A 14,031-nucleotide genomic window follows, 5' to 3' on the forward strand; every position below is an offset into this window, starting at 1 on the left:
CTCAGGGGTAAAACTCTGCTCTTTCTGCCCCAATAAACCTAATCAGGATTCCTGAAACAACAGCCAGAGGACAGACATTTCTTCATGCTATGCAGTCAGCTATTCTTAGGGACTTGTCAACCAGTCATGATGACTGCTGCAAAAACCTGTGCTAATCGGCGAATAAATGAAATAATAATCTTAAAATTGAGATAACACTTATCGTCTGACTCTTTGATGACTGCATAAAAAAAAATCCACTTTCTGTCACACACCTAGGTGTGCGAAATTTGTTCTCCGCATTTGACCCATCCCCTGGGGGAGCGGTGAGCTGCAGACGAGCCGCGCTCGGGAGTAGGGGTGTAAGAAAAAAATCGATTCGGCAAATATCGCGATAGTTCATTTGGCAATACTTGTATCGATTCAAAATGCTGCCAGGACGATATTTATTTAATTATTTCTGAGTGTCCTTCAGCGTCTGACTCTTTTTGTCCACTTCACCCTCCGACCGCTAGTTGCCAGCAGAGCACACAGAGCCTCTTTGAGCAGCTCCACACACCACACAAGACAACAGGAAGACTGCAGCCAGAGGCAGCTTGTTCTGTTGTTATGAGACATGATGAACTACTTATTTGGGATGGATACCAAACAGAAAATCTGTGCCATGTTGCTGCCAGTAACAAATAAAACGTGGATTGCTGTGCTTTTTAGCGGCTCAGATAAATAAGATAGATAATAAAGCACGGCAGCGGCTAATAGGCTAATGCGCTTAGCATCGGCTAAAATGCTATCGGCAAAGCGGGCCAAAGTTCTTTAGAACCTCCCAGCAATAGATTCTAAGTTAGCGACCTGATGGATCAGAGGGGTGTGTAAAACGCTCTGAAAAAAAGGCCGACATCCGTGGATATCAGCGTTAACAAAGGTGCAGCAGCCAGAGCAGATATGTAAACAAAGTACCTTCTTTGTCACATTAAAGCAACTTTCCTTTTTGCTGTCATGCTGCCTTATCATCACACTTTATTGTTTCTGGAAAGAATAAGTGTGTCCCCTTTCTATATTTTAACTTACCAAAATAAAAGCACTATGAATTTGCTTTAGTAAACGCAACTTATATATGAGAAACAGTTGCAGTGCTTGACATTGAGATCATTAAATAAACTGAATTTGACCATTTTATTCCAGTGGAAGACATTAAAATTCTGTTAGAGTTTTTTCAAAGTCATGTTTAAAAAAAAAGAAAGAAAATATTTTTTTCCCCCCCATTTTCTATGAGAAAAAAAAGTTTTGGTAAAATATCAGGATACGTATCTTATCGTGGGGCGCTTATCAGGATACGTATCGTATCGCCAGACTTGCCAATACACACCCCTACTCGGGAGGCAGCAGCGTTAAGGGTCCTGCCTAAGGGCCCTCACTGAAGGGGGTTCTATGCAACCGTTCACTGTAATAGTGCTCAATCATTGATACTTTGATGGTATTTATCTGTAATATGTTTTGACTTTAACTGGGAAGTAGCTGTCCAATATGGCAAAGAGGGGTGATGGGAGAAACACTTTTTTTTCTTTGTTTCCTGTGTTCCCTTCGCTGTATTGCCACTCACCTTTCGCGGTCTAGCTGTTTTGCAGTTTTTTTTTTCCAGTGCCGTTTTGCATGCATTTTTTAAACAATGCATGGTGTTGTTAATCAATCTCCTCTGTGTCTCCTGTACAGAATGTGTCATATTTGCCACATATAAATAAATATTTGATTGTAATTTTTTTTACATTTACTTTTACTGTACTTTTCAACAAAGGTTTGAACCTTGAAATAATTAAAACAAAAAAGATGCCTGTCTGAGAAAAGTGTATCAAGTGTGTAAAACATCTGTATTCCATGTAGGGGTGTGACGATAACCGCATCACCACGGTGATCGTGATGACTCATCACAGCATGTTCCTCTTTTTTTTTCTCAAGTATTGCATATGGTGCGTGATTTGAACTATAATAAACACATTCACATCTTTGCTAATAATTTACTTTCCGGGGTGCGGTTAACCGCAACACCGCGACTCCTGCTGCTTCATCACCGCGGTGATCAAAAATCCCACACCGTCACAGCTCTATATCTATGTACGGATTTCCTAAATCGCAGGTTATTTTTAGAATATGCAACATCTGCGATAAGAACACTGCACTTAAAAAGCATTAATGCAGGTCTTGAACCAGAGTTTAAGAACTTTGACATAAATTATGACAGTAATAGAACAAGGTATGCTTTCTATGAGAAGCAGTCCATCTATGTCCAATTGCATCCTTTTATACTTTTGTTTTTTAATAAATCACATATAAAGAAGACATTGACCAAAAGTTAATGAATATTAATAGAATCTGCTTCAGGAACAACAGATTGAAAGAAAGAAAGATAAAGAAAAAGTTAAAAAAATATCTGTTTGAAATTGTAAAGCAGGCAGCTTAAAATCCCACATTCCAAAATATCTTAAATAGCTTAAAGGCAGTAGACTAGTTTAAGGTCACAGACCCCTAAATGGACATGCGAGGACATGACACTTGGTTGAGACGGCTCATTTTCCCTCCTTCTATTTGCCATTGCTGTGATCCAGTGTTTAGTGAAGTGAAAGAAAATGCTCATGACCTGCATCTCTTTTGTTTAACAGGGAAGGACTGTAGGGGATGTCCACAGCTTTCAACATCAGAGTGCCTGGGTGACAGATCCCAACTACCCCGGCAGTCCTTGCCCTAGCTAAAACCCAGGCTCATCCATTCAGCACCTCTATCCTGGGGGCATCCCTCGACTCTTATCTAAAACCTACATACCATTGTGTAGCACAACTTCAGTGTTATCCTTCTAACAAAGCTAAACGAATACACACAAATAAAATCCCTTCTGACACATTGGAGATACGGCTATGACCAGTACAAGTGCTTATGAAACAGAAACACATATGTAGCCAGAAAAAAAAATCCCCAACTATAAAAGTGAATAAAGGTAGAATGATGTTCTCTGAAATCTTCTTTCTACATCTTGCACCAACCATCCCACCACTCAAGAGGCTGTCACATTCTAGCCACTCTGGAGTATCAGGCCTCCTGCAGAAGATGAACTGTCAAACCAGAACGTTGCAAACGTTTAATGAAGGTCACATTTTAGCACATTGATACCCTTTACAAATGACAACAGAGACATTGGTACTGAATGGAGGAGTGTTATTAAATGTTGGGGAGCCCAAATTTTGTTCTGAACAACACGTTTACATCTCCTGCTCTCTGCTGTAAGATTACTCACCCAAACTATGGCACCTTTACCTTAGTAATGCAAGCAGGTTTGATTGGTGTGTTTTAAGACACAGCTTGGCTATTTTTACATCTAGCCACTGTGAAATGCAATATTTTTTCTGAGTACATGAAGCTGGCAAGAAATCGACAAAGTGGCAAACATAATTAGGCTACTGTACTTTTCAAGCCGTAAGGCATGCATAAAATTACTTTTTCAGGAATTGACAGTACGTCTTTTAATTCAGTGTGCCTTATGTGGAAATTCTGGTTGTGTTTGCTGACCTCGATGTGGTCAAAAGTCTAACAAAATGTTTTCGTGGGACTTTGGTAAACTACGAAGCTGCAGTGCATGATGGATTGCCAGAGAATTACAGCTACATTAGTCAGGATCATGGCGGAGTGATATGAACTGTGCAGCAACACAATGACATGAAAAAATGAGTGTATTTGTTATAACTGAACAATTCTGGATGAATGAGAATGGGTTCAATGATCAAATTTGACTAATCTGCTGTGTTTCACTCTCTGCAAAGGCAGCTTGCAGGTAAAAGAGGCCCACATGTTTAACCACACAGTTTACTAGAAAAACTTCCAATCAAAACCTCTCACCAGTGGCCTGTCTCTTGGAGGGGCGCCCTTCAATAATTTTACTGGTACATTCATAGGCTAAATCCCCCAAATCCCCAAACTATCTTCATATGACACAATTGGCAAAGATCTGAAGTTATAGTTGTAACTGGGATGTTGTGAATTCCAGCAGTAAAAGATTTTGTTCACAAGCAGACAGGTGGCCATGTGTGAAAGCTGAGAGACGGCAACAAATGTTGCCTTACTATACTAGATTCCTCCTATATCTCATGAAGCTAATAAGGCATCGATGTGTTACAGCAATGAACTCTATTGCGTTTTTATCCGTTATTATGATTTGTCCTTTTAGATGATATATGCAATCTTGTTCCCGTATTTTGTTAGCTAAATGTTACCCAATAGTGTGACTTTTATGTTATTGTTTTCTTCTTTATTACGGATCTTTTCGCTGCTGTGACTACAACCTGGCTGCTGAGACTAGAACTCTAAGTGTAGGTGCTACTGGGACATGTTAATAAGGCAGAGAAATGCCATGCAGAAGCTGAAAGCTACACTTCTTCACTACTAAAAATGTCTTGTAATAAGTGAACTAAACAAACTATGGTAGCATGCAACTACATCAGCTTTTAACGAATTTCCTTACTTTTACAAGTTCATTTAAAGTTGGGTTAAAACAAAGTAAGGAGGTCAACATCCACAGACAGTTAAAACATTATCAAAATGAATGACAATAGCTACCCTTTTAACTAGCTTATTGCTGTAGCTTTATCACTGGCAGTTATTTTTTTGGGCTAACAGTCTAACTTAACTAATTTACTTTAAAAGCACATACCGATCATTGGGTTAGAGAAGTCGTCCTTTAAAGAAGCGTGGGAAAAAAGTTATACAATAACAGTATTACATTTAACATTAGTGTATTGATACATACTAAAAATATCAGTATAAATATCAGTATAAGCATACTAGAGCTGACAACAGTAGACCAATACATGCTCAGACATACACATTTAACTGTAATTTGGTTTAAGTTTATTGGTAAATGACAAGGCAAAAGAAACAAGAATTGAACAATGCGTTACAAAATATGGAGTGAAAGCAGATATCTGGACAACACCGATCTTACACACTTACCAGGTAGTATTACATGAAGAGAGCCTTGCATAAATTGAATTATGTGGGGAGAAAAAAGAAAAAGAAAAACTGTAAAGAGAAACTACCTGCCTATTTTTATTCTGACTTAACGATTCAGAATCTTTAAAACTAAATAGACTGAAACTAATGACAGGCTGTTAATTATGTTATTTAGCAGAAGTATAACTATAAGTTACCAAATTACTAAACACAAAAAGTACATTAAGTGATTTATAGATATTCAGTTTATCTATTTTATAAATTATCCATGCATTTTAATTACCGTACTTCATTTTTTTGCACTGCCTTTTATCACTCACGCGGTCATCATTTAGCAAATATTAAAAAAAACAATACCCATATTTGTGCTTCAAAACTTGATATAAATGTGTGATATTGAACTCCATCAGGTGTACAGTTTATGCGAGTGCATGTCAAAACATAACTTTTTTTTTGTTTTTGAGAGAACATTCAGAGCTGTTATAACATCTGTTGTTACCATAGAATCACACATAAATCTCTGCCTGCCATCTCTCATGCAGGCATAATAAAGAGCCACTGCACCACAGCAGCTGAATGTCAGCTCTGATCGGTAGCTGCACTGATTAAAATGCACAAGGCCCCAATGGCTCTGCTGTCAGATAGTAATGAATTACAAAATGACTCTCTTTCCTCATGATCATATTGCTGCTCAGAACCCCTGTGACCTGTCTGTGAGCCAATTGTCAATCTCTTCACTGTGCTCTACAGGGAACTGCTCAGAAGATTATGAGCAGCACTTCAAGTTCAGGGTCTCTGTACAATGACTGTAGCTTTAATCAACTAACCCCCTGGTTTGACTATGTAGGATTCAGCTGCAGTCTAGCTGGATCACTACAGCCCCAGTGACTGCATGAGTCAGAGGGGTCCAACCAGTCCGTAACAGTTCTGGGTGCTCAGTTAACAGCCGGAGAACAGGCTTTTGCAGAATCAAAGTTGTAAACTTGCATGGAGTACATGGCGTTGGTAGAAAACCAGCAAAATGTATTATAAAATCAGGTTGATTCTTGGAATAAATTAGAGTGAGCAGACTCCAACTCATTCTTAACTTTTTTACATTTACATAACACTGACATTGCCCAAGAGTTCATCTATGTGGTTTACAGTTATTCTTCATTCTGTAAGATGTCAAGGTTATAATACAAGAGTTAAAACCAGAGCTTGATCGCTGAAAAAGATTTCTAGGTACATCGTTGTCATTATATGCAGATCATCACATGACTTGGTGTCACTCAAACTCAGTAACAATTTTCCACTACCGCAATACACTGGCACAGGGAAGGCACAAGAACTGCTAAATACATTAAGTATTTAGGAGTTTAAAGAGAACGTAGAAAAACTCAAAGAAGCTATATAGGAAGATGGACAGCAAATAAATATACTTTTAAAGATGACACCTTTTCCAGGTTTTCTTGACCAAATATCATAACTGATTTCAGATAACCAATAGCATTTTTTTCTTATAACAATTTTTCAAGATCTGTGGATAACAAACAAAAAACAAAAAGATCTACAGTGTTTTTAGTAATGTATCATTTATCATAACTAAGACAATTACACAATATGCAGCGTTTTCTTTTCTCACTAAAATTACTTACAAAATAGAGTGCTTTATGAGGTTCATGAAAACTGTTGAACCATTACAGGAAATGGGGGGAGGGGGTTAAAACATGTCATAATTACATGAAATTTCTTCTCCCATCATTTTTATTTATTTATTTATGATTATTTTTGACGATGCATTTTTTTCTTTTTTTTCCCTCTTTGTGCAGCACATTTAGTTGTTTAGTTTATTAATTAGAAACCAGGCAGATACCATCTTTTACAAGTTGATTCTTGATTCCCAAGACTCCCCAAGGCAGAAAACATGTTCTGCTCTGACTACTGCTGTAAGGTTCTGCAGTGTGATGACAGAAACCTTTGGTCCTTCCTTCAAACCTGATCTCTGCTGTGGGTGTGCAAGAGGCACAGGTGGGCAGCCAACATGAACACTCAGCATTAAAGACTAGTAGCACACCGAGATTCATGTCAAAGTCTCCAGGAAACATTGCTAAATTTGCCACTGTTGAACAAATGTGAGATTAAGAAAAAAAAATACTAACTGTAACAGAACTGCTGATACTTTTAGCTTTAACATTAGTTGTTTACTTTTATCTGAGGGTGTGCACATTTTATAACTTCATCATCTATGCTGCTGCATTTCTTGTACAACTTTATTTGAAAACTGACAGATAATTTACAAAGGTCTAAGCCAGGATTTACTTAGAATGGGATAGAAAATTGGTTTAACATTTGAATTATGGGAGAGCGCACAGCAATCATGCCAGTCAGAAATCACTTCAATGCCTGACAAATTTATCGGTGTATCATAAGCACTTTAAGCTGCATTCTTCAACACGCAGCACAGCATGCTTGTTTCCTTAATTCCAAACTTTTTACAATTATGGAACAAGTTTTCAAATGAGACCACACATTTTAGGTACTTAATTAAAAACACTTCATTAAAAATCTCACCCTTACATGCCTGTTCATAGTGAGCTAAGGTGTTTGGTTCCACAACAGTGCATAACACGAAAAATAAAAAACACAGGGGGCTAATAACACACTTTGCACGAGTGATTATACTTGTAGTCAATATCTACTTAATACTGGAGACACAACGTTGTTGTGTCATCTTCTCCTTGATGATTACAAAACTGTAATGGGTGAAAGGAGCGATCAGCAAAATAGATTACTTTTAAGGGATAAAGATCAACTTAAGCATAGAGACATAAACACCAGATTGTTGCAAGTGAGAAAAAGCTGGAGACAAACTATAAAACGTCATCAGATTCATTTCAAAACTGTGTGTTGCACTGTGGGACAACTGTTTTTTCTTTTATGTGATCTCTTGGATGCGTGTGATCACACACAGCACACACAAGAGAATGGAGACACTGGACTCTTGAACACCATTTAAGATATACATTTTATAAAAGTGTTTATGATGAGCTGTGGTAATTTTGATATGAATATAAATGCTAAGTAAAGGATATTTGCAGTTAAAACTTCTAATTTTTCTGCTTGATTTCTTTTCATGCAGTGTTTACAACTGCAGGAGAGCTTTACAATAAAAAGAGTCAAAAACAGTTTAATATTGAAGCTAACGCCATGTCTAATAGACTGCCTGTGCAGCATCATCTGTCACTGCACAGTCATCCAGATGTTACGCCATTCCATCTTACCCCTTTCAGAGTGCATTCAGCCTCTGATTCTCCCCCGGATGTGCAGCAGAGGGAATAAGATGCTAAAGCATTTTGGAGTGGGCCTTTTATGATACACAGCCAAGTGCAAAAGAGAAGTCTCACAGGCAGAGAGGAACAGAACTATAAAAGAGCCTTCTGACTCTCTCTCATTACATCTGCCTCTATAATGCACACAGATCAATAAACAATTAGGGGCAAGAAGAAGGCTTCTCTGATTACACGGGGACCAAAAAAGATGAAGGTCTAACCAAATCAGACCCTGGATTTGTGCACCACTGAAACTACGACAACTATTCTACCTGTATGACTTAAAAATAGAGTGCTTTATTCAGTAAATAAAGAAATATTACGAGTTTTGTTGCTTTTACCTTAATTTAAAGTTTTAAACTTGTTTTTGAAACACTCCAAAGTAAAGTATGGCTCTTTAGCTTTCCTAATCAAGACTGTGTTTCAGAAAGACATTGATTGATGGAATCTACCCCACATCCTAAAGCTTTTTGTTTTTTTAAATTACAGTTTCACTTGCAAGAAACATGCAGGAGCATTAGTACCATTATTATTATCTATTGAATCCTGAGATGAAGTCTGTGAACTTCTAAGAAGAGCCTGAAATTACTTCTGGGTAGTCATTTTAATGCACAGAACAATGCAGCTGACACAGCTTCTTTACTATCAGAACAGACTAGATGGAATAGAGGCATACAGCATTATCAGGGAGGCCTGCCAAATGTGGAAGAGCAATACAAACAGACCAAGCTGTCAGAACCACTAATGAAAACATTTATCATGAGGAAACAAACTGCACTGCAGTAAGACCAGCACTAACTTCAGAGAGATGTCACTGTCAACCAAGGATGGCAGGACTACTTTAATGCTCAATATTCACTATATGAATTATTGAATACTTACTAAGAACAAAATGCAACAGCCATTCCATATTAAATGAAATGTATATTGTTAGCCTCATAGCATAAATACCCAAGTCATTTTGAGGAATGTTACAACACTGGAAAATAAAAATTACTTGCTAAAATGCTTCTTTTTTATTTTATTTTTTATCAGCACCATTCAAATATGAAATGGGCAACTATGCAATTACGCGAACAATTTGTATTTTTTTATATATGTTAAAACTAGGAGTGGTCACCAGTTCTGGCCAGACTTGTTTGGTTCACTGGACATGTAGTTACACCTGTCCAACTCAGCTGTCAAAGAGGACACACTCCAGAGAGCATCCTTTACCATAACTGATAGACCTGCAGAGGAATACACAGCAGATAGACAGTTTGCTCCCACTGACAGCTATTGTTTACTAATCGTGATGTCACTAGCACCACTTCCCCGGAGGGCCTAGGGAGGTGGGGTCAGTGGGAAAATGTGGAGATCAGCAGAACTGTGTGACAAAGAGCTAACAGCACTACGCTGACCCACGGACTGGTGGCCCAACCCTGGTTGATATAGGATACATTCATCCATCAGAGCCAAGTGTGCACAAACAGCTGTGTCGGGGCACTCATGGAGACAGAGGAATAAACGCAGAGACGAGCAAATAAAGTTTGAGGACAGAAGGACACACAATACAAGTGATGAGCAATCAAGGCCATCCCCTGCATCCAAATCACGACCAACTATAGCTGCTAAACAACAGAGGGCCAAAACGGATGTTGGACCTAATATATGCTGTGCCTCCATAAGACATTCTGCTTTTAAAGTAATAATTATTGACTTTAGAGCACCTATGAAACCAACACACACAAACAAGCTCAACGGAACAAATAAATAAAAATCTGTACAACACACAAAGAATAAATCTGAGATGAGCAAATTCTGCATCTACCATCAAAACCTGTGGTTTTATTGGTATATCCACAAGAGCTTTTTCTGCTGGCTGACTGAAATGAGAACCATCCTAACTGAAAACACAGCTGAGTCTTTTAGGACAGTTAACAAAAAAACCCAGACAGACAATTAAAAACCCCTACAATGACAGTTGGTGCCAGCCACTATTGCCCTCATTGCAGTGGGGGGAAGGGGGTCATGTAAAAATGGGTTGGTCTTTAGCCTCCAGTTTAAGCCATAAGGATAGCTCATATCCCAACCTGTGCAATAAGCTCTCCTCTATTCCAAGTCTACCAACTGCATTCCGATGTACTGGCATGTCCTACCTGCAGGTATGTGGGATTCAAGTGGCAAATCTTCAGCTTCAGTTTCTCAGCCAAGTTCCGTTTGAATTGGGAACAAATATCCATTTATTCTCACAATACAATAAACTGAGGAAGTCATTCTGATACCACTCAAAAGCAATGTATAATGAAGCCACAATGTATCAATGAACTTGGATGGCAGAAGTGTTTTCCTCCGTTATGTACTGTCTTAGTAGATCCAAAACATACGATTAGATTTTGAACTGAAAGCTGGTTCAGATACAGCGATTACTTAACAGGGCTAAGGATCTGTTTAAACCCGCAGATTGATTTAATAGGTGTAGAAGAGGACCAGCTCAAAAGGCTTTGAAATAATCATGATGTTGAAAGTTGTGTAGAGCTACCAGATGGTTGTTCATTGGTGCACAAACAGTGACAGGCCTTTTCGTCCAACAAGCAGTCATTTACTGAAAATAACTGCACTGCTGACATCAACCACAGTTTCCACCCAGATCTTTTTCTTCCCTGGTTTAATAGATCACCAATAGCTAATATCAATGTTATCAACTGGAGCTGGGTGTCAAACCCTGTTGATTTACTATCTATTAATTTGTAAACATTTTATTATGTCTAAAATAAATTTGGTTTGGTTATGACAGGCAGCTTTAACTTCACAAGGTACTTATTCTGAAAAAAATGTGGAACTTTTTTTAATAAAAAATATGAACTTCTACACTAAAAGCTAACAAATCTTTTTTTTTTTTTTTTGTTTGTTTTGCCTAAAGAAAAAGTAAAAGAACTTGCTTCTAAAATGATTCATTAGCTCTGGTGAACTGATGTTGCCTGTAAAGATCCCTTCAATTTGACTTCTTGTGGAAACGGTGTATCTAGATTTGTACACATCACCAATCAGCTGATCACCAAAAGGTTCGAGTGTACTGTACCTGTTAGTGAAGTTGGACTGTGTGTCACTCATTGGGCTTCCGGTTCTAGAGTTGCAGTAGTTTATTATATCCCATTAACATCTTCCAGGGCGTGATGAGTTCCTGGGGCGTCCTTCTCTGGCAATCGTGTGAAGTAGGCGAGGACTTCGAAAGACAGTGCGGGCTTGTTGCAAGGCACATCCAAAGATTTAGGGAAATTCAAAACAGCGGCGATGTTGATCCGTCAACAGCAGCAGGGAGACCTCCGACTACTATGGCTGGGGCCTTGGTTGCATTAGCTGTGCAATCGTAGAATATCCAGTCGACAGTGTATCGCCAGCAACAATAAATAAGCAGCTCCAGCTGGAAGAACTTGCCATGCATGTAGGAACCACTCGGATGAATCCGGTGCATTCACATCCCAGTTTCCGCCAGTAGGAAGTGTGTAAACAATCCGGTGAAGCAGACAACTTGGCCCCGCAATGTGTCGTCCGTCTGCGACCACCCCTGCTCGGCTGACTGGCCAAAGTGTCTAAAAAAAAATATTTCAAGATGCTGGAAATTCCTGCTGCCCCATTTGTTGTTACCTGCTCGTATGCGGCGTTCAAGGGCGACTCTCCCGTGACCATGAGAGTCGGTCGATAAAGTAGTTGAAACGGACCGTCATGCAGTTTAGCAAAACAACTGCGGCTAACGCTGCACGCGCGAGACTCCAAAACAAGAAGGGAGTTCGAATATCAAAATCACTTCGGCTTCAAAAAAAAAAAGAAAAGAAAAGAAAAATCGTACTCAAAGCTGGTAAGCTTTTGGTTTTAGTCGGCTAACAAAACAGACGAGCGCTTTCAGCACGAAGAAGGGAAAAAAAACTTTGCTGCGTGAGTGCAAAGTAAGCAAACTCCCGTTCATAACAATGAGGTGGCTAACAATTTAAAAATATATATTTAAAAAAAAATATGTGCAACACCGTTTTTTCTTCGATCTGTCGATATGTCTCTGTGTTTCTAAGTTTAAAAAAATCCAAGGGAGTCGATTAGCTCAACGCGGCGCCGCTTGACTCCATGTTTCCAGATTTCCGTCGTTTCTCGGCAGAATTCCGTGGATGGAAACAGACTAGCTTATGAGAAGAGCTAACGGGACCGAAAGTAACACAGCCTCTCCTCTGTAAACAACGACAGAAACAAGAAGCCGCGGAGGGGCTTAAAACTGTAGGCGAACCCCCAAATGGTCCCTTTTCCCCGACGAAGGGTGCTGTTCGCACCGGAGCATAACTTGGAAATGGACCAAAAATCCTACTTTCAGCTGCTAGCTACGCCCTAGCCCGCTAGCAGTTGGAGTCCAGTAGCGCTTCCACCGACCACTTCACTTCCGCCGGGAGAGAAGAGCTTTTTTGTCTTTCTTTTCTTTTCTTTTTTTACTTTTAGCACACTGTTGAAAAGGGGAAAAAACAATAAAGAAAGAAAAACCACCACATCTTCTTCATATGCTCTAACCAACACTGTTGTTTGCTTTTGTTTTAGTTTTTTTTTTTTTTTTTTTATCAATTTGCAATTAAAACATTATCACAGCTAAAACGTTGAAACACACCAAAGAACAATTAATATGTTGCACTTGAACACACTTGTCCTTGTCATTTCGTTTTTTGAATCTTAATAATGTACCACTAACCCGGATGTCTGCAACCTTTAACCTTAAAAGACAAATTTCTCACTTTCTCACTATTTTTTTTTAGAAATAAACTTTATTTATGTTTTTTGGACTTTAAATCATTAAGTTATAACACGTAACTTTTAAATATTTACAATAATTAATGTTTTAAGTCTTATATTTGTCTATATGTAACAATTTGTATAAATATATTTTTTGGCAGCAGGACACACAAGTTCCTCTCAAAAGGAAATCTTTTTTTTCATTGCCAAAAAGCCTCAGGGTTCAGAATCCTGCACCCCCCCCCTTTTTTTTGGGGGGGGGAGGGGGGGGGGTTGCTGTGTGTTAAACACATGTGCTTTTTGTTCTGTATTTTCCCTCCTCTCATTTTTATAGTTTTATTATTGTCCATTCTATGAAAATTCAATTGCAGAGCCAGTTAAGCTCTATTGGGTTAATGGAGGATACCTTAGCCAAATTCACTGATTTATTGACAGATAAGTTACTAACAATAACTTCAAGATTTCACTTTTTTCCCCTAATGCAAGTATTCACCCATAAATCAAAACGTTTCAAGCAATAGTTGCAAATTCCTACTTAAAGAAAGATGTTTCTTTTTAATGCTGTGTATATTTTGGCAAATCTCTAAATTATTGATATGCAATTGCTTAGTCCAAACTCTTTGTGGATTTTTTCCCCTACTTTCTGATGTAAAGAAATAAACAATCTACTTTTATTTTTTGTGTCAAAAACATTCCCCTATATAAGCAAAAGAGGGGAAAAAACTGTACATCATTTCAGTTTTCAATCCAGTAAATAAACATGAACAGTGTAATATGCTGATGTTTCCTTTGTTCCCCAAAGACGACGAATAATGGATAATCAGGAGAAAACAGCCAGTTCACTGCCTATTCAGCAAACACGCTAAGTACAATAAAATAAAAATATCCCACAGAACATAAGGTTGTGGTTTGTGGATTAACTGTACCCCCAACTTATCCCATCCCTTGCCCACCATTGTATAAGTACAAACTGTCCAGTTCCATCAATAAACACCAATTAGTT

General features: G+C 38.4%; 1 protein-coding gene across 3 annotated transcripts in view; it reads right to left on the bottom strand.

Moving 5' to 3' along the window:
* Nucleotides 1-12,698, bottom strand: part of arhgef12a (Rho guanine nucleotide exchange factor (GEF) 12a) — a 47,233-nt gene extending 34,535 nt beyond the window's left edge. For all 3 annotated transcript variants that reach the window (XM_023961379.2, XM_078930072.1, XM_023961378.2), the window contains exon 1: nt 11,344-12,698. In XM_023961379.2, the coding sequence (XP_023817147.1) occupies nt 11,344-11,375 (32 nt within the window). In that variant the 5' untranslated portion in view covers nt 11,376-12,698. The remainder of the gene's footprint in view (nt 1-11,343) is intronic.
* Between the last annotated feature and the right edge of the window lie 1,333 nt (nt 12,699-14,031).

This window comes from Oryzias latipes, chromosome 13, assembly GCF_053564925.1.
Source record: "Oryzias latipes strain Hd-rR chromosome 13, Olatipes_Hd-rR_3.1".
Classification (NCBI taxonomy): Eukaryota; Metazoa; Chordata; class Actinopteri; order Beloniformes; family Adrianichthyidae; genus Oryzias; species Oryzias latipes.